This window comes from Malaclemys terrapin, chromosome 2 (assembly GCF_027887155.1).
Source record: "Malaclemys terrapin pileata isolate rMalTer1 chromosome 2, rMalTer1.hap1, whole genome shotgun sequence".
Taxonomy (NCBI): domain Eukaryota; kingdom Metazoa; phylum Chordata; order Testudines; family Emydidae; genus Malaclemys; species Malaclemys terrapin.
Window position 1 is genome coordinate 265798372 of NC_071506.1, and position 18997 is coordinate 265817368.

General features: G+C 39.0%; 1 protein-coding gene across 3 annotated transcripts in view; it reads left to right on the forward strand.

Annotated features, from left to right (window-relative positions):
• Positions 1-18997, forward strand: part of ESYT2 (extended synaptotagmin 2) — a 136251-nt gene that overhangs the window by 85230 nt on the left and 32024 nt on the right. For all 3 annotated transcript variants that reach the window (XM_054021081.1, XM_054021082.1, XM_054021083.1), the window contains exons 7-12: positions 4428-4483; positions 11681-11801; positions 13046-13222; positions 14079-14161; positions 15379-15427; positions 16232-16321. In XM_054021081.1, coding sequence (XP_053877056.1) covers positions 4428-4483; positions 11681-11801; positions 13046-13222; positions 14079-14161; positions 15379-15427; positions 16232-16321 — 576 coding nt within the window. The remainder of the gene's footprint in view (positions 1-4427; positions 4484-11680; positions 11802-13045; positions 13223-14078; positions 14162-15378; positions 15428-16231; positions 16322-18997) is intronic.

Genomic DNA, 18997 nt, shown 5'->3' on the forward strand with positions numbered 1-18997 from the left:
GAGAACCAGTATTGACAGGGCCAATTTGATCAGGGTGGATGAAGTCCACTCCCAATAAAAGATGAGGAGGTGTCAATTCCAGGAAAGGCAAAGCTGCTTTTGTAATGAGCCAGCCACTCCCAGTCCCTATTCAAACCCAAATTAATGGTGTTAAATTTGCAAATGAATTTTAGTTCTGCTGTTTCTCTTTGAAGTCTATTTCTGAATTTTTTTTGTCCAAGAATAGTTCCTTTTAAATCTGTTATAGAATGTCCTGGGAGTTTGAAGTGTTCCCAGCCAATGGGAGCTGCACCTGTGTGCATGTGTGTGTGGGGCGTGCAGCACGCGGACCCCTCTTGGCAGGCCCTAAGGCTAGGAGCCGGACATGCTGGCTGCTTCCCGACCCAGGAGCCGTGTGGCGGCTAGCAGGGAGTCTGCCAGCCCTGCTGCGCGGCACATTCCGGTCAGCACCCGCCAGGATCCCTTTTCGACCAGGCGTTCTGGTCCAAAACCAGACACTTGGTCACCCTAGGCACAGCAGCAGCAGTGATGAGTGAGAACAGTGCCATGACTGGATCAAAGTCCCAGAGGTGCCTTCCCCCCCCCAAAAGTTTCCATCACAGCCATTGCCTCCACAAGCTTCCCAAGGGCGTAGTTTGGAAGCCACAAACCTCTATCCTCATGGTATCTGAACTCCATCAAATAGTTGGAGCAAGGGTATTGGATGTCAAGAAATCTGGTTTCTCACTACCTTACTGAGAAATTAGGCAAGTTGCTTTGTAGATACAAATGTAGTCCCTCAGTTTTTCAGTCTATACAACAGTAGTTGTACTTACCCACCTTCATAAAATCACATTGAAATCTTCAGATGTATGGTAGTATGTGAAGGCATAGTCTTCTTGTTCACTGTTAGTGTAAGGATACAAAAGGAACTTTCCAGTTAAAGCAAACTGTTGAGATAGATTTGGTTCTTTAAAAAGAATGGCACGAGCTTTGGTTTTGAAATAACAAAATGAATACACGTGAGCCTTTCTGCATATTTATAGTAATCATGCATCATAGACAGTTGCAAAAATCAGTCCTTGATATTTGTAGGTAAAGAAACAGCATAGTGGTTCAGCCAAAAGGCAGAAAGGAAACAAAAAGCTGTTGTGCCATTTTGCTTATGCAGTCATATTACCATTTGAGTAGATTTTTTTTTTTTTTTTTTACCACTCAGCCAATTTTTATGCAATTGATAGAATATTTTTTAGAAAGTAAAAAGGAGATTGTAGCCAAGGAAATTCAATTCGGTCAACTTGTTTACTTATTCAAAACCAATATGAAGCTTTTTCTTGCAAGAGAAATATAGAGGGAGATGCTGGCATTGTTTTAATTTTTCTAAACCAAAAAAGGAGATTCTCTAAATCAAACAATTCAGTTTGTGTGTTTACATATTTGAACTTTTAAATTATATGGATTAAATGAATATCAGCCTACAAAGGTATCAGCCATGGACTGCATCATTTGTTCTCATAATACAAGAATAAAGGGACATTAAATGAAATTGAAAGGCAATATATTTAAAAACTGGTAAAGGAAAATATATTTTGACACAAGGCACAATTAATCCTAAACTCACTGCCACATAATGCCATCGAGGCCAGGATCCTAGTAGGATTCACAAAAGGATTAAGTATTTGAATAAACAATAAGAACATCTACATTTATATAGTAAAAAATAAAAAGGCATATAAACCCTGAAGCTAGATTTAGGGAAGAATTTCTCCCATGGGAATAATGCATGCCACAAAGAGTTCCGTGCATGAGGGTGGTCAGAGCAGGTCAGTCTGATAACCACTGCACTAGGCCAACTGGCTCTCAAACTTTTGTACTGGTGACCCCTTTCACACAGCAAGCCTCTGAGTATGACTCCCCCTTAGAAATTAAAAACATTTTTTTAATATTTAACACTGTTATAAATGCTGGAGGTGAAGTGAGGCTTGGGGATGGAGGCTGACAGCTCATAGTTGTGAGCTCAATCCTTGAGGGGGCAATTTAGGGATCTGGGGCAAAAATCTGTCTGCGGATTGGTCCTGCTTTGAGCAGGGGGTTGGACTAGATGACCTCCCAAGGTCCCTTCCAACCCTGATATTCTATGATATTCTATGTAATAACCCTGTGACCTCTTAAGGGGTCACACCCCCAGTTTGAGAGCCCCTGTCCTCTAGTGGTCAGGCAATGGCTCCACAATTCTTTCTGGTCTGGTCATTCTAGACAGGGCTCTGGCTGATTCGTATGTGGCAGGCCTCAATCTCTCCTGAGTATTTCTTCTATTCCCCTTAAGGTTCTGTCACAGAAGAGGTACAGGAGAGTAAGGTGGGGGACCCAGGGCTTCCAATTCCACTGGGTCCCTCCTGACCTGGGGCCCTATAGGGGCATTGCAGTGTTTGGACCACTTGCTGGTCCACCCCAAGTTATACTCCCCCCCCCCCCCCCCCCCCCCGGTCACTTCCTACCAGGCTGTTGCTCCTCTAGGGCATTGTCATGGGCTCGGGAGTATCAGGTTAGTCTGTCAGTGGGACAAGATCTTGTTTTACTCTCTCTTGTGAGTTTACAACTCCCGAAGAAGGGGGAGCTGAATCCGGATCATCACATCCAGAGTAGCTTTAGGAATGCTGCAGCCAGTCCTTTCACAGCTCCAGGCTCTTTTCACAGCTTCACAGTCTCACTTCCTGTTGCTGTTACCCGCTCAATTTAGAGTACCAGGTCCTTTTAATTATCCCTCCCTCCTCCCTAGCCCAGTACTGCTCTATGCCATGCTCAGGTTTAGTGTGAAATCTGCGAACTCCATCACAGAAGTTCACCTTGTAAATTGAGGTGGTGCATTTACTTACAAACATTGTTCTAGTATGTCACTAGCCAACTGAGAAGGAGAGATACTAACAAATAGAGCAGAAAGCCTGAAGAGAGGTGGAGTTCACTTTCTGAACATAGTTTTCAAGAACCTCAGGTTTATGAGTGATTTTTTCATAATGTCCAGTGAATTACAGTAGAACCTTAGAGTTACAAAGATCAGAGTTATGAATTGACCAGCCATCCATACACCTCATTTGGAACCAGAAATAGGCAATCGGGCAGTAGCAGAGAGGGGTGGAGGGAAGCAAAGACAGTACAATACTGCGTTAAACGTAAACTACTAAAAAAAGGGAAAGCAGCATTTTTCTTCTGCATAGTAAAGTTTCAAAGCTGTATTAAGTCAGTGTTCAGTTGTAAACTTTTGAAAGAACAACCATAACATTTTGTTCACAGTTACAAACATTTCAGAGTTACGAACAACTCCCTTCCTGAGTTGTTCGTAACTCTGAGGTTCTACTGTAAGTAAAAATATAAAAGGTAGGTTTTCATTGTCTAGAGCATTGGTTCTTAACCTGGGGTGCGAGATGCCCTTTCTGGGGGTGCGAGACACGCCAGATTTTTTTAGAAGGTAAATCATCAAAAACACAGATTAAGCCCAGGCATGTAAGTACAACTACTTTGTTTCATCAAACTTATGTATTTATTAACATTATAAATTTTTTAATGATTACTGTAATATACAAACAAAAATATATCTAGGTTTAAAGAACTGACCTACTTCAACTAATTTTGATAAAGGGTATAAGAACATATTTTGATTTTTGATAAGGGGTGCGAGAACATATTTTGAGATTCAAAAGGGTGCAGGCTACAGTAAAGATTAAGAACCACTGATCTAGAGGTAAATGAAAAATGATGGCCGACTCCAGTAATAGGAGTTGATACTGAGTCCACTGAGGAAACTTGTTTTATTTGTAGACACAATACTTTTGTGTCTTTCATTAGTCACTTTGTCAAGAAATATGTGCAAAGTGAACGTATGAATATTTGACCAAAGGAGAAAACCACTGATTATAGGACCAACCTTATTACACAGGAGGGCCACAGAAATCTAAGCACAACCTTATGTGGACCAAACAGATTCTACATATTTTAATAAGATTTAAAGTCACCCGTATTAATTTATATTTTAAGTTCAACTTGTTTGTATGTCTTTAGATAGGTTGTTTCTATGTATAGTGTTTTCTGTTTACACATGTGTACACTAAAGTGATGTAAACATGATGACAAAACGCTAATGAATTGGCTGTTATAGTGTGTTGAAGCAGGCCATGGGCCTTATGAAATGCTCTGGTGGGCCGCAGGTTGGGCACCCCTGGGTTATAGTAATATGTTGTTGGTTTGGCATGTCTAGAACCCTCCTGATACTGTATATGTACACTTCATACTGAGAGATTAATGATAGGATCAGTGTGTTTTTTAGTTTAAAAACAATAGCTTCCTGGAAGCTAGCCATCAGCTTAACACCTATCAAAATGCTTATTTTGTCAGCTTTGTTTCCTCAGCACTGAGAACTGTGAGCAACTTTTATTTTTTTCTCCTGTTTACAGCTTCTGGAAATTAATTGGACAGGACTGACCAATCTTCTGGATGTTCCAGGACTGAAGTAAGCATAATAAAAGTCACTGTGTCTGTTTTGTCTCCTTGTCCATTTCCTCAAAAAAAGTGTGTGTGGAAGAGGCAGAAAGTTAGAAAATCTAAAATATCCTGGTTAGATCTGAAACCAGCTAAATATGTAGGTTAAATGTCTTATGGCCCATTGCCACTTAATATTCCATTTAGAGTGTGTAGAAATTATATAACAATGAGGATTTAATGATAAAACATTATAGTAGTATAAGAAAGGGTTATGTCTACAACAGCTGGCTTTTCCAGCAAAACAGTTTTCAGTCACTTTATTCACAGGACTGGGATCGAACTGCTGATACGGAATGCTGCTGGGGAGCTGGGCAGCTGGCAAACTGAAAAAAATCCATTTTGGTACTTCTGAAATTGAATTTTTCTTGCCTTTCCCTCCTATGAAAAATTGTGATTGAAAATTTTTGCAGAATGGAAAATTCTGTTCCCAATAAGCTCTCATGTCTAAGCTGTTCCCAATAAACTACTACTATTGTGTGTATATGTGTGAAACAGCAATATGCCTTCAAGGGCTTGAAACCTCCCATTCACTTCAGTGGGAGAAAGAATTTGAAAAAAAATAAAGAAAAAGTATTTATATGAATTTCAGTTACTGAGGTTTAAAATAGTCCATGATTATGGTCTGCCTGTTTAAAATTCAGTAATATGGGGTATTCTCATAGCAGTTAGTTTCAAAGGTGTTCATGATTATTTTTTCCTCATTTGAAGTGTTCAGTTTCCTTCCTTTCAAAACTTTCTTGGGACCCTGCACTGTATTAAGTGGTGATCAAAGGAAGTGATGAAGGAATATTGCTTTATATTTGAAAACAGAAAAAACATGTTGACCTGGGTTTCATGATTCTTTGTGATATTAAAGGATAAAAATTCTTCACGAAATAAAGAATTGGGAGAGGGGGAAAAATGCTGTGATATAAGGGCTTTGATATTAATTAGGATAATACCATTAATTCCTTCACATTAAAGTTATCCATGTTTAGCCAGGGCTTTAAACTGTTGTAATAGTGGAACAAAGACTAATGAGAGGAATGAGTTTGACTCAGACGTTTGGGATCAAATTAGAAGACTGGCAGGCCAATCACCAAAGCCAAAATTATCAAACTTAAGTTTGATACCTGAAAATAAGATGTTTAAACTCTCAAGTGTTACTTGATTCCAGAATCGTTTTGGTAACCTTGGATAAAGGAATGAGATGAAAATCCTTCATTACTCAAAATGTATGACTAAAACGTCACTTAATGATATTTGAAGTTGTGTGAAATCCCAACTGAACAAATTGAAATTAGAATTGCATTAATAAAAATTAGGATAATGGTTGCCTAACTGCTTTTGTTTAGATCCCACTTAAAACTGACTCTTTGAGGAAAGAAGTCCTCTTGGCAAAAGAGAAAATTATGTACTTCTAGACTATAGCCTTTGAGTAATCTTTTGCTGTTTTCAGCTACTAAACTGATTAAGATATCAGCAACATTTAGGCCCACTAGACTTTAGAGATTCTTCTCTCTGTCTAGATATATATTGTTTGCTTGGAAAACAAAGACCTAAAATGTAAATAAAACTGTGTAAGTTTGCCAAAGTCAAAAACTCAGTAACAGTTACCATAGCACCCTCAATTTGGCCACACATCTACATAATGTGTTCAGCGTGGGCGAGGTGGAGTTGCTGTGGAAACTAAAACTGAGTTGACTCATGTTTACTTTCACCGGTAACACTTTAGTGCTGTATTGGTATTTATTTTCCTTGATTTGGGAAGATGGACATTCAAAACAAATCTATTTTAGCCATTGTAACCAGTGATGAATAAGATGTTGCTGCTTGCAAGGAAGGACATAAAGTCTCCCATTGACCATCTAATTCGTGCTTGTGGCTCTGGCAGTTATGTCAGCTGTTTAACATTTTTGTTTAAATGAAGGGAAAATAATTTTATTTTGAAACAATATTTGAAGTGTTTATCTTAAGTAATAACATTACCTTTTTATCACTAAATTGCCTCAACATTTTTTGTCACATGCTAGCAGGGATTAGGACTAACTTTGATGCTCTTCTCCTGCAGTACGTAGTGGGTGCATTAATTGAGAGTTTCTTGTTGTATTATTTGAAACTGGAAGGAAACTTATTTGAAACTGATAAAAATAAATATCTGATTTTACAAAATATAATTAACTTATGATACAAATTGCCACAAGACCTCACTGAAGCCATGAGCTTAGTAGAATTCAATGTTTACATGGGTACAGAATACCCACAGCTATGTTAGAGAGGATGGTAAGAACTTAGTAATGTAAGTGACATAAACATTTATACTTCAGGGCACTCGTGAACCATTAACTGACAGGGATTAGGAGAACACTTCACTATTGGGCAAAATACTCCATAATTGTCCAGTATGTGTTTTCTTGCACCACCCTGAAGCATCTGATAGTGGCCAACATCAGGGTGCTGAATGGATCACTGGTCTGATGCAATTTTTCAGTTCTTATGTTCCTATAACAGTGGTTGCCATTAAGAAGTCAGTTGTTTGCTAACAGGTGCCATAGTTACCAGAGTTATTTCTTATTTGAGGTGTAGGAGGAAACTGGGGAATCACAGATATAAACGGTGTCTGACTGCTAACCAATAACTGACTTAGTAGCAACTACTGTACATCAGCCTTCTGTACAAAGTTGAAAATGTTTTACTAAACCAGTGGCATTTTCTCTGTAGTCTTCATCAATATACCATTTAGAAGAAAACAGTTCTCTCCTGAAAGAAGACTTGATAGGATTTTCGCTTTACTAGACACACCTCATCTTGGAGTGAAAAAATGTAGCAATTCTAGTTTTGTCACAGTCCAGCTGTCCCAAACTCAGGATGTTAAATATTTGAGGTTAACTGGTAACGCTCCACCCATTACAATAAGTTCTGTAACTACAGGCCCCTGTTGCTGTCTCATGTGTTTATTTTGCTGGTTTTCACTTGAGCTGTAAAATCATTGGCTAAAGTGTCACAAATATCTGTTTTAGGCTTTTTACTCGCCATATTTTGATTCCTCTATTTGATTCCATACACCCACTAAAGATAAAAACATTTTCCTAGGAGTTTAAAATATTTTGAAGACCCAAAACTGTCAGCTGAGTATTTTGGTGAGGAAAATTTGACACTACCAGTTTCATTAAGTGATCACCTCTAGGGTTTGGCAGTGGAGTTTCAGGGAAGGTTTGGGAGTGGTGCCTTCTGCCAGCTGCATGTTTCCCTCAGGTAACATGCTCATTCAGAGATGCATGGGAATCAGGAGGAGGAGTCCTTCAAAGCAAATTTGTAGCTTCAGGTTCAATGCCTATTTTAGTTACCCAGTAGTCACACTACAGGTAATATGTTGATTCTGTTATCAGCCTCTCTTTGCAGAGGTTTATCACATACCAGCAAATACTCTTCCCAAAATGAAACTTTAATATGCTTTGATGCAACATTCCCATCTTACTTGTTTCTTTACATGAGAGTTTATTCATGTATTAAAAATTTTGGTTTACTGCCTAAAAACATTTTAAACTTTTAGCTAACTCAAAACTGGTTTAGTCTGTTTTAAAACAAAAACAAAAAATCAAAGCAAAGACAATAATATGAAAAGGAGTTTAAATATCCAGGAATTGTAGTGCCTATGTAATGCCCACACCTCTTAGATGTGGTGCTCTGTCCCATCTAGTGGCACCGAGACCACTTAGAGATTAAGGAGTCTGCTACAGCCTTAGCTAAGAGGCATGTGGGTTTTAGCTTATGCATTTAGCTCCACAGAGCCAAGTTCTATCCCACCCCCTGACAAGTGTCATCGGTGTTACACCTAGGCACTGTTTTCTCTCTTCAGATAAAATAAAACTTTCTGACAGTAAAACTTGCATTTGGATTTGAATGTGTCAGCAAAACTCTGTGCAGTTCTGAGGATATATGTGTAGGAGTAGGTGTGTTTTGTGCTAGTGAAGGATGGCAAGGACAATGTAAGATAATGGTGACCAAACTGACCACTGTAGTATGTGTGCATCCAGAGAGTTGTAGACGAGTGCTGTTTTATTACAGCAGGGTACATATTTTAGTAGAGACCCAAATTGGGGCACAAAATATATCTTGTGATTAGGGCCTTGTCAACACTTAAGAATAACCCCAGTTCAGCAATTGGTGGGGCCTGGACTGTACTCTTCTTGTACCGATAAGGGGAACCAAGAATTCACCTATCAGTTAGTTCAATCAGTGCCAACGCTGGCTTGCCCTTGTCTATACTTAGCTGTCAGCACTTATTCCGCTATACCAATTGCTGAATCAGGGTTACATCTGAGTGCAGAAGAGACCTTAAACAAATTGTCCACGTTGTATGTCCTGTTGTGAGTAGTCCAGAACATTTGCTAATACTTATTACCCTAAGTCCTATCTACACTGACATTTCAAAATAGCACCTTTAAAATGTGTGGCTTCACTGGCAAAATCAAATCTGCAGTTTGCCACTGGCACAGCTGAACCAGCTGTAGCAATAATTGAAGCTGTTATTTAGAGAGGGCTCAGGTATATCTCCCTATGTTATCTAACCGTGGTTACAAACTCCTAAACCTCACTATGGTGCTGCTACCACTCGCAGTGTACCAGTAGTGAAATACATGTCCAATTTTTACAAGTGTAGACAGTACAACCAGACAGTGTTGTTTCTCTAGAAATGTGCTAATATTGTTTCAGAGCTCAGTTTAGACCCTATCTTACTATTTTTCTCATTGGCATTGCTCAGGAGAAATAAGATTTTGTTAATGATTCCTAACGAGTTTGATTTTAGTGCCCTTCTCTTCATAATGTGACACTAGTTCTCTGTTCGCTGCAGGCTATACTTCACTCTCACCACACACATTTTTTCTTTGTGCATTTTGTTTTTAATTTAAACCCTCCTAATTTATTTGAATGCATGCAAAAAGATAGCTTGTTTTGTAATAGTACAACACAGCCTAGCTTTCCAAAGCAGAGTTGAATGATTAAAATAGTCACATTTAAAAACTAAAATGCACAACGGTGAACATCTGCTTCATCAATATGTAATGGAGGTAACAGATCTTATACTTCATTCAGTAGCCTTTTTTCCTGGATGATGATGGTGAGAGGCATAAGAACATAAGAATGGCCCTATTGGGTCAGACCAAAGGTCCATCTAGCTCAGTATCCTGTCTTCCGACAGTGGCCAGTGCCAAGTGCCCCAGAGGGAATGAACAGAACAGGTAATCATCAAGTGATCCATCCCCAGTCGCTCATTCCCAGCTTCTGGCAAACAGAGGCTAGGGACACCCCATTCCTGCCTATCCTGTCTAATAACCATTGAAGGATGAATTTATCTAGTTATTTTTTGAACCCTGTTATGGTCTTGGCCTTCACAACATCCTCTGGCAAGGAGTTCCACAGGTTGACTATGCGTTGTGTGAAGAAATACTTCCTTTTATTTGTTTTAAACCTGCTGCCTATTAATTTCATTTGGTAACCCCTAGTTCTTGTGTTATGAGAAGTAGTAAACAACACTTCCTTATCTACTTTCTCTACTCCACTCATGATTTTATAGATCTCAATCATATCTCCCCTTAGCCGTCTCTTTTCCAAGCTGAAAAGTCCCAGTCTTATTAATCTCTCCTCATACGGAAGCCATTCCATACCCCTGGATTAATTACACTTGTTGAGGGAAAAGCAGAATCGTATAGCAAGAGAATCTTAGGCCTTTCCATTATTTTATATCTGCTGCTTCCACCTGGTGGCCATTTGGGGTGAAAATGCTGGGTGGCTTAAAATTAAGGCTACAATTTAGTCATGGGTATTTTTAGTAAAAGTCATGGATAGGTCACAGGCAATAAACAAAAATTCACGGCTATAACCTATCCATGACTTATACTAAAAATACCTGTGATTAAATCTTGTGACCGGGAGGGTGGAGGGGGACTGGATGGGGAGGTGTCCGGGGCCAGCAGTACCAGCTGCCAGGGACCGTGGACCACGGCTGCTCTGACTAGTCACCTGGGGACCGCTGCCGGGGCCAGTGGACCGCAGCTGCCAGCAGGAGCAGCTCTATGTATTTTGCCGCCCCACGCACGGCAGTCAGCCTTTGGCGGCATGCCTGCGGGAGGTCCCCCGGTCCCGCGACTTCGGCATACCTGCCGCCAAATTGCCACCAAAACTGCAGGACCGGCAGGCCTCCCACAGGCATGCCGCCGAAGGCAGCCTAACTGCCGCCCTCACGGCGACTGGCAGGCCGCCCCCCGCGCTTGTCGCCCCAGGCACGCGCTTGGTTTGCTGGTGCCTGGAGCCACCCCTGGCTGCCAGGGCTGCAGATCACAGCTGCTTCCGCCAGCTGCCCAGTGTCCGCTGCCAGGAGCTGCGGATCATGGCTGCACCGGCTGTCCCAGGGCCACTGTCGAGGGCCGCCGGAGCAGCGGCTGGTGTGACTGTCCCCAGGGTTCACCTGAGTAGCTGGTCCCAGAGTCAGCTGCTTGGATGGCCCTGGGGTCAGCCACACTGGTCCCTGCAGAAGTCACGGAGGTCATGGAATCCGTGCCTTCTACAACCTCCATGACAGACGTGAAGCCCTACTTAAAATCCAGATAAATTAGAGGGGAAAAATCTATACAATTTACACAAAAGAAAATGTGCCCTGTAGCCAAAAAAATTGGCATGTACACGTGCAGCTTAATTGATGAACAATATAAAGGGCAAAATGTTGATTGTTACAAAGTTCCTGTACAGTGCTATGCAATAAAGAGGAAAAAAAAGAGTAAGATGTAATGCCCACTCCCTTCTCACTAAGGATGTTGCCCATATACGTGAAAACTTCAGTAAGGACTCAAAACTTACTCTCCTAAAGTAGTGTTACTACCAGGGCTTTGGAGCTGTGCTCCGGCTCCACTCCAGTTCCAGGCAAAAACCTGCAGCTCCCCTGCTCCGGAACTGGTCCATGCTCCAGCTCCAGGCTCCACTCCAAAGCCCTGCTTACTACAGCATTTTTGCTTATTGTCCTGTAGTATGTTAGTATTTTAAGGATAATTCTAGATCTGCTAAGAACTTCTATTATGAAGATGATTGCAAGGGGTCATGCCCAAGCAACTACAGTACGTTAATGTCTCATGAACATGTCCTTAAGATCTTTTATCTTGTTAATTAATTGATATTTTTTATCCAACAGTGGTTTATCGGATACCATAATGTTGGATATAATATCCAACTACTTGGTGCTTCCAAATCGAATCACAGTCCCTCTTGTGAGTGAAGTACAGATTGCCCAATTGCGGTTCCCTATACCAAAGGTAAGCACTTTTTGTATTATAAAGTAAATTGGTATTAATATATCAATTGAGTATAGTATTGATGTTTTTCAAGATATACCGGTACCTATACGTGTGTGGGTGTATAAAACATTACAGCTTACTCTGAATGCAGTCATATTGTTTATATTGAGGTTCCATTTATAAGTAGTTTATAAAGTGTTTATAAACTATAGCTATAAGTATGACACCAAATCCATTACCTTCTGCGTTGGCAGAACCTTTTCCTCCACTAACCAAAGAATATAGTTAGATGTTTAGACCAAAGCCCCAGATGGGTGTTTTTATTGAAAAATCAAATAAAATTTACTATTTAATTTTAGATGATAGCATTTGTTGGCAGGTATGGTGCTGCAGGGATGCTCTACCTTAATTTCCCCCAATGGGTTGTCAGTAAGTTTAGCATGGTTTTAATTAATCGAACAGCCACTCCGCTTCCAGCCCCCTCCCCCTTCTCAGGGTCTCATTTTATTAATGGGAAGTTCGACACAGACACAAGAAAGACCTTCACCCAGGCTTCTTAGACTCAGATGGAGTATTCCCTCCTGCTATCAGTTCCACGTCCAGATCCTTTACCCGGGAGTCACTGTCAATGCTGATTCCTTCCTAGGAACAAGGGCCTTCCCTGCTGTGACTTCAGCTCTTCTGTAGGCAGCACTCAGCTCTTTAAGTCTGGCCTCCTGCAGCTATCTGGGAGGTCCCTCCTGAAGCTCCTTTCCCTGGTAGTTCTCCTGCTCTCTTCCCTGGGAGCTTGCCTCCTCACAAGTTGTCTTTCTCTAGGCCAACTCTCCCTAACTGAGCTCTGGTAGTCTTTTATCGGGTCTTGGTCCTTGTTTGCCATTTAGCTGCCAGCCAGTCATCTCGGTGGTTAATTACTTGCAGGTGGACTGAAATGAGCTGGTTCTCCTTAAAGAGGCCCCATAGATTTGGTTATCTCTTCCCCTTAAAAGAGCCAGCAACTCTGTGACACCTGTTTGCAAAAAGTGCCATTAGCATTTTAATTACCTTGTCTTTGAAGACCTCAACTGAAGGAAGTCAGATACTGTAGATTAAAGTTATTACTATAAAATGTTTGGAAATACAAACTCGTATTCAACATTAAACACAAATATAGTCTCAAAATAGTGATGGAATGTTTTTAAAGGATTTACAGAAACTGCTTTTGAGAATATTAATGATGATATATATTTCTAGATCACTAAGTAAACACTTCTTCATTTTCTCAGGGTGTTCTAAGGATACACTTTATTGAAGCTCAGGATCTGGAAGGGAAAGATACTTACCTAAAGGGAATGGTCAAGGGAAAGTCAGATCCTTATGGAATCATTCGTGTTGGCAACCAAATCTTCCAAAGCAAGGTCATCAAAGAAAATCTCAATCCAAAGTGGAATGAAGTGTATGAGGTACAATCTGCCAGAGTTTGCATTGCACAATTTAAAATAGTTCTCCAATATGAGTCACTTTGTTCTGGTCAGTGGAAAATATTAGGGAGATTTTGCAGATAAACTTCTGGATGTGTCTCCTGCTAAAATCCCAGTTATTGATACATAAATGGTCTGTTGATTTAAGATGTAGCTTTCTTTAGTCTGGGGTTAGTCCCAATATTTCTGAAGACAAATTCTAGGCATACTATCAAAACATTAATATATAGAGTATGAACGTCAGAGTGGGCTAGATGCATCCCATTCCTTTAAGGGAAGATCTGTCATTACATTTTGCCATCATCACACATAAATCATGAGATTTTTATCACATTTAACAGAAAAATAGAATATTAAACCAAATCACAGAGCAGTAGCATACATATTTCCACCTACAGGAACATAAATATAGAGTTAATTAAAATAAGTGAATCTTTCTAAAGCCAGGAACTGCTGTGTTAAGTATAGGTTTCAGGGTAGCAGCCGTGTTAGTCTGTATTCTCAAAAAGAACAGGAGTACTATAAATTTGTTAGTCTCTAAGGTGCCACAAGTACTCCTGTTCTTTTTGTGTTAAGTATAAAACTTCATCCTAGCACTGTTATTTCTAGATAATGTTACTGATACATTATAATGCATCTAGTTTTCAGCATTTGGATGCTAAAATCACTTAAAAATAGTTGACTTGGTCCCCAAATTCAGATTAAATATTTATTATTGCATTTTCTTTGTGTGGTGACAAATGCACAGTGGTTCATAATTTTTCAGCATTGTTTTGCTATAGTAATACTGGCTAGGTAATCTCACCCATCTATCTGCTAATAACTACTATACTCCTAGGCCTTAGTGTATGAACATCCTGGACAGGAGCTGGAGATTGAGCTCTTTGATGAAGATCCAGACAAAGATGACTTTCTGGGAAGGTAAATACAACAGGAATATCTATTGTTAACTATGGCCAAAGAAATGAAATGTTCTGAAGTACTCAGCTGGAATTTCTTGCTATAAATTTGCTATAAAATAAAATTTAAAAATAACACATCTTTTTTAAAAATTGTAAATAAGCAAATAGAAGAATTCCCTAATTCCCTGGATATGTATTCTGGAATCCCAAACGTATATGTTACTATTGAGTACCATTTTGTAGATAAAATTGATCTCTATTTGCATACGAAAACACTTTAAAAGAAGTGAATTAATTCTTAAGCCACCTAACATTTTGTACAAGTTTATGATGATACATACTTTTTCTCTTCCAATTTAAAACTTCAAAAATTTGTAGAAATGGAAACATTTACAGAAAAGTTGTTGATGTTTCCAATAAAATTATTGTTTTAAAGTAGTGTTATAAAAAATGGTACACCAGGTAATTTTCAAAATATTCTTTATAAAAATGTCTAACTCTGGACTGAAAAAATTAAATGCTTGATAGAAATAGATATAGCATTGCAAAGTCAAACCTACGGGGGTGTGGGTGTGCGTGTGTGTATAATTTCCTTGCAGACAAAGTAAAGATAGCTTCAAATGACAGAATAACTGCCCTTTTTTTCATTGTAAGCAGAGTTTGAAAAAAATCCTTGACACTTTACTTGTCCAAGAACTAACCCTGATAGACTGTGTGAAAAATATCTGAACTGCCACATCTTCCCCAACAAAATGCTTATCCACTGCACCTCTCCACCAAGAAATTTTTTTGTCCCACATCCCTCCTTCTTCAAATAATTCTGCCATCTTACCTCTTACAAGGCTCCCTGACTTCCCTTTGCCATGTTAAAGGAGTAGCAGTGCTTGGCCATTCTGCTACTTTTCTCCGAGCTCCTCTCTTGAGAAGGAACCTGCTGCACACAGGTGCTGACTTTCATTTTTCTTGGTGGGTGCTCCAAGACCCCCCCCACACACACACACTTCAATCTGCCCCTTCTTCTGTGGGCCTCCTGCCCACCACAGAACAGCTGATCAGCAGGTGGCTGGTGGGTGCTGAGCACCCACTATTTTTTTTTTCTGTGTGTGCTCCAGCTCCAGAGTACCCACGGAGTCGGTGCCTATGCTGCTGCAAAATTATGCTTGCCAGGATAAATGGGTTTTTCAAGTCCTGTGCTAGGCTTTGTGATTCCCCTCTAAAGTTTTTTTGTTCTTCTAGTCTAATGATAGATCTAACTGAAGTTGAGAAGGAACGCCTCCTAGATGAGGTAAGTCTGTCACTTTTTGATAGGAAAACTTTTGCTGTGTACTCACTTGTTTGCCCTTTCTTTCCCCCATGGCAATCAGTCCTGCAGTCCTTACACATGGGTGAACTCAAGTGGCATGTCCCATGGTCTGGTCCCATGGATTATAGTTGTTAAAGACTTCATTGGGATTAGTCAAAGGAGTGAGTGGTTTGGATCAATGAAGGTTGCAGGAAGAGAGCCTTCACCTTTTATCACACCATGCCTAAGATTGCCAGCATATGCAAGCAGGAATTAAGCATCAAAAGGATTGATGTATTTTTGGTGATTTGGTCTTTGTAAAAAGCAAAAACTCAGTAGAATAGTTTCTTTTGCCTAGATGAAGTACTATTAGACCTGTCAAACTAATTAAAGTAACACCTGTTATACGGTGTTGATCATGGAGTGGAACTTTGTGCCATACAGCAGTTTTATGGATTTACTGTAACATTATATTGTATTTGTAATTCCCAGACTTCTTTTAAATTTTTTTGAAGAATTATTCCAATGATTTACAGCATTTTGTGCTGCAAGAAATTGGGACTGCATGACTCGCCAATTTATGTTATGGAGCTGACCAGTTGTATTATATCTTAGTCATTTATGTAATGGAGCACATAACATGTCTGAATCCTTTTGCCTTTCAGAGTCTGCAGATTAGAGCTCTACTTGATTTATTCTAGTTTACAATTTAAAAAAATCAATTAGCCAATTGTAATGATAGCTGTTCATGTAATGGTGAACTCTTAGCTATTTATTATGATTTTGCTTAATTTGCTTTGTTTGCAGTGGTTCACTTTGGATGAAGTCTCCAAAGGAAAATTGCACTTAAAACTGGAATGGCTCACATTGATGCCAACTGCTGAGAATCTTGACAAGGTATTAAAGTCTGAAGCAAGTTCCTTTATCCTAATCACACTGCCTCTTCTTTCTTTGTTAAAATTTTAACTGAGCCAGTCCTCTAAATATAATAAGATTGGGAAAACTTGTTGTGTTACTCCTGTAGATACAGCTTTAGAACCTTTCAGACCAGTCAGATGTGTCTGTGACCCAAGCTGCATCTGTGACATTGTAGCAGCATTACTAAAGATCATGGGACAATGGTTAAAGGAAAACAATAGCTTTGTGAGATTTAGTTGCTTTGTAGCACCAGGCAACTAATTTAGTTCTTTATGGATTTATTTTTACATAGCAGTTATACTATTTTTTGTGAATTAAAAGTGTTTTGAAGCTTTGTGGAAATATGAGATCATCTTTAAATACACATTGCTAGTTAGAAACTTCTCACTGATGGAATTCAGTTTTAAAAGAGCTACCCATAGTAACAGCTTCAAAGTTCCTAATAATCCTTAAAGGCTAAACATTCAGCTTTTTTTAAAGAACATATTTTAAAAAACAGATATGAAGACTGCACGAGGATCCCTGCATATAATATGTAAAGACATTTATGGATTTTGAGTGTTCAGTATTCTGATATATTAGACACAATGGAAATTCTTAACAGATACAATAGATATGTTTAATGGTACTCAGTTCCTAAATTATGCAACATGTGGGCATAACTTGGTTAATAAAGAGCCTAGCTTGAAGGCAAAGTCTCCAGATGTGTTGTATATCCCTTGAGGAGGGTAAATACTGCACTGTTTCATGTAACCATCTGTGGTTGCATTGGCAAACTTTAATAAATTATCATACACTTATTGTTAACAAGTCACTTTCTATTTGTTTTTACATTTTTACCTATGTAATTATTAAAGAAACACTATCAATCTGTTCAGGTGAATAAACTGACTATTACTAAAACATTTAAAAAATGATGAAGACTGTCCTGTATGTAACTTTTTTAAATCCACCATTCATCACCAGAAAAGAGCCAGAACTTTGTGACACACTAAAAATTAAAACAAAAAAGTTTGAGCAATGACTACTTTCTAGAATGAATTACTACAACCAATATTATTGAAAGCTATTCACAGACTCCTGCCAAGTTTGGCATTGATGCTGGTGCACAGAGAAAAATAAAAATATCTGTTATTACTACAGCAGAAAGAAAGGGGGGAAGTGGTACATCTTCATCTAGAGAAGGAGTAAATCACTGGGGAAATACATTATTTCTAGCTCCAAACATAGTAAAAAAAATCTTAAAACTGACAGTCTCTTATCAGGAGGCAGCTTGGACTGGAGTTGCGGAGATGCAAGATTGCTGCAGATTAAGCGGAGTTCTGTTGGGATCATATTACTACAGTATTTTATCATGTATTAGCATGGTTGCAAAGAATTGAGTTAATTGATGCTCACCGCGACCTTGTGGTTTAATCATGATTAGCTAGTAAACAACTTGTCTTGGGCTCTACTGACTGCAAAATAAAGATGAGCATCATGCCCACTAACTTGAATCTTCAACATCATGTTCAAATCTTTTTTTTTTTTTTTTTATGGAAGACCAGCCTGTTGGCAGAGCTGTTATCTGTTATCTATCTTTTGGTCTCTAGACAAGCTTTCTAATGATTGACTTTCACCATTCCTGTTATCTTTTTACTTCCATGTTCATGTATTAATTCAATCCAGGGTAAAATATTCAAAGGTGCCTCAGTTTCACTAACTTTAAATGGGAAATGGATGTCTAAATGTGTTTTTGAAAATGTTATCTATAGAGCCTATTGCCATGGCAGCAAGGCCCATTGAATACAAAAAGTTTTAAAACACAAATAACCAACCTTCATACAGACACTATGTTCAGTCTCACCTTGTGCCAAATGTTAATCCCCAGAAAACCATGATAATTATAAAACTACATAAGGAACAAAAGCTAAAACAATACTAAATTGTCAACTAAATGCTAAACAAAATTAATCTTAATAAACCATACCCTTCTACTTACCAAATTCTGGTGGACCTCCAAAAGGAGGAAAAAATAAAAGGTAGTGCCTTCCACTGAGAATTCTCTGCTACTTTCCTTAGAGTTATGCTTAAAACTGACAGTGAGAGCTGATTAGTTGATCTCAAATCAGATTTAGAATCTGAATCATTTTAGGCTTAGAAATTGTCCTAAAAAGTTTAAGAAAGGAACTCAGGATCTATAGAAAATCTTTAGAGAAGACAGGTGTATTTATCTAAAAATAGCATTCTTTGAAGATAGTATTTTGTCTGGATCAACACATATCAACTTTCCTCTGTTAAGGTAGGAATTACTCTTCTGTTTAGGAGGTTAATGGACTAGGTTGATAACAGACAGTTAAGTAGTTAATGTGACAAGGTGTGTGAGGTAATATCTTTTACTGGACCAAGTTCTGTTGGTGAAAGAGACAAGCTTTCGAGCTACACAGAGCTCATCTTCCGTGAGGCTCAAAAGCTTGTCTCTTTCATCAATAGAAGTTGGTCTAATAAGAGATATTACCTCACTCACCTTTTGTCTCTAATATCCTGGAGCCAACATGGCTACAACAACATTGCAAACAAGTAGTTAATGTGGCATTTGTACCCAATGTTACTTAACAATGAACAACAGCTGGTTTAGACTCAAGGCTAAAGTCTTTACTGATGAAACTATAAATT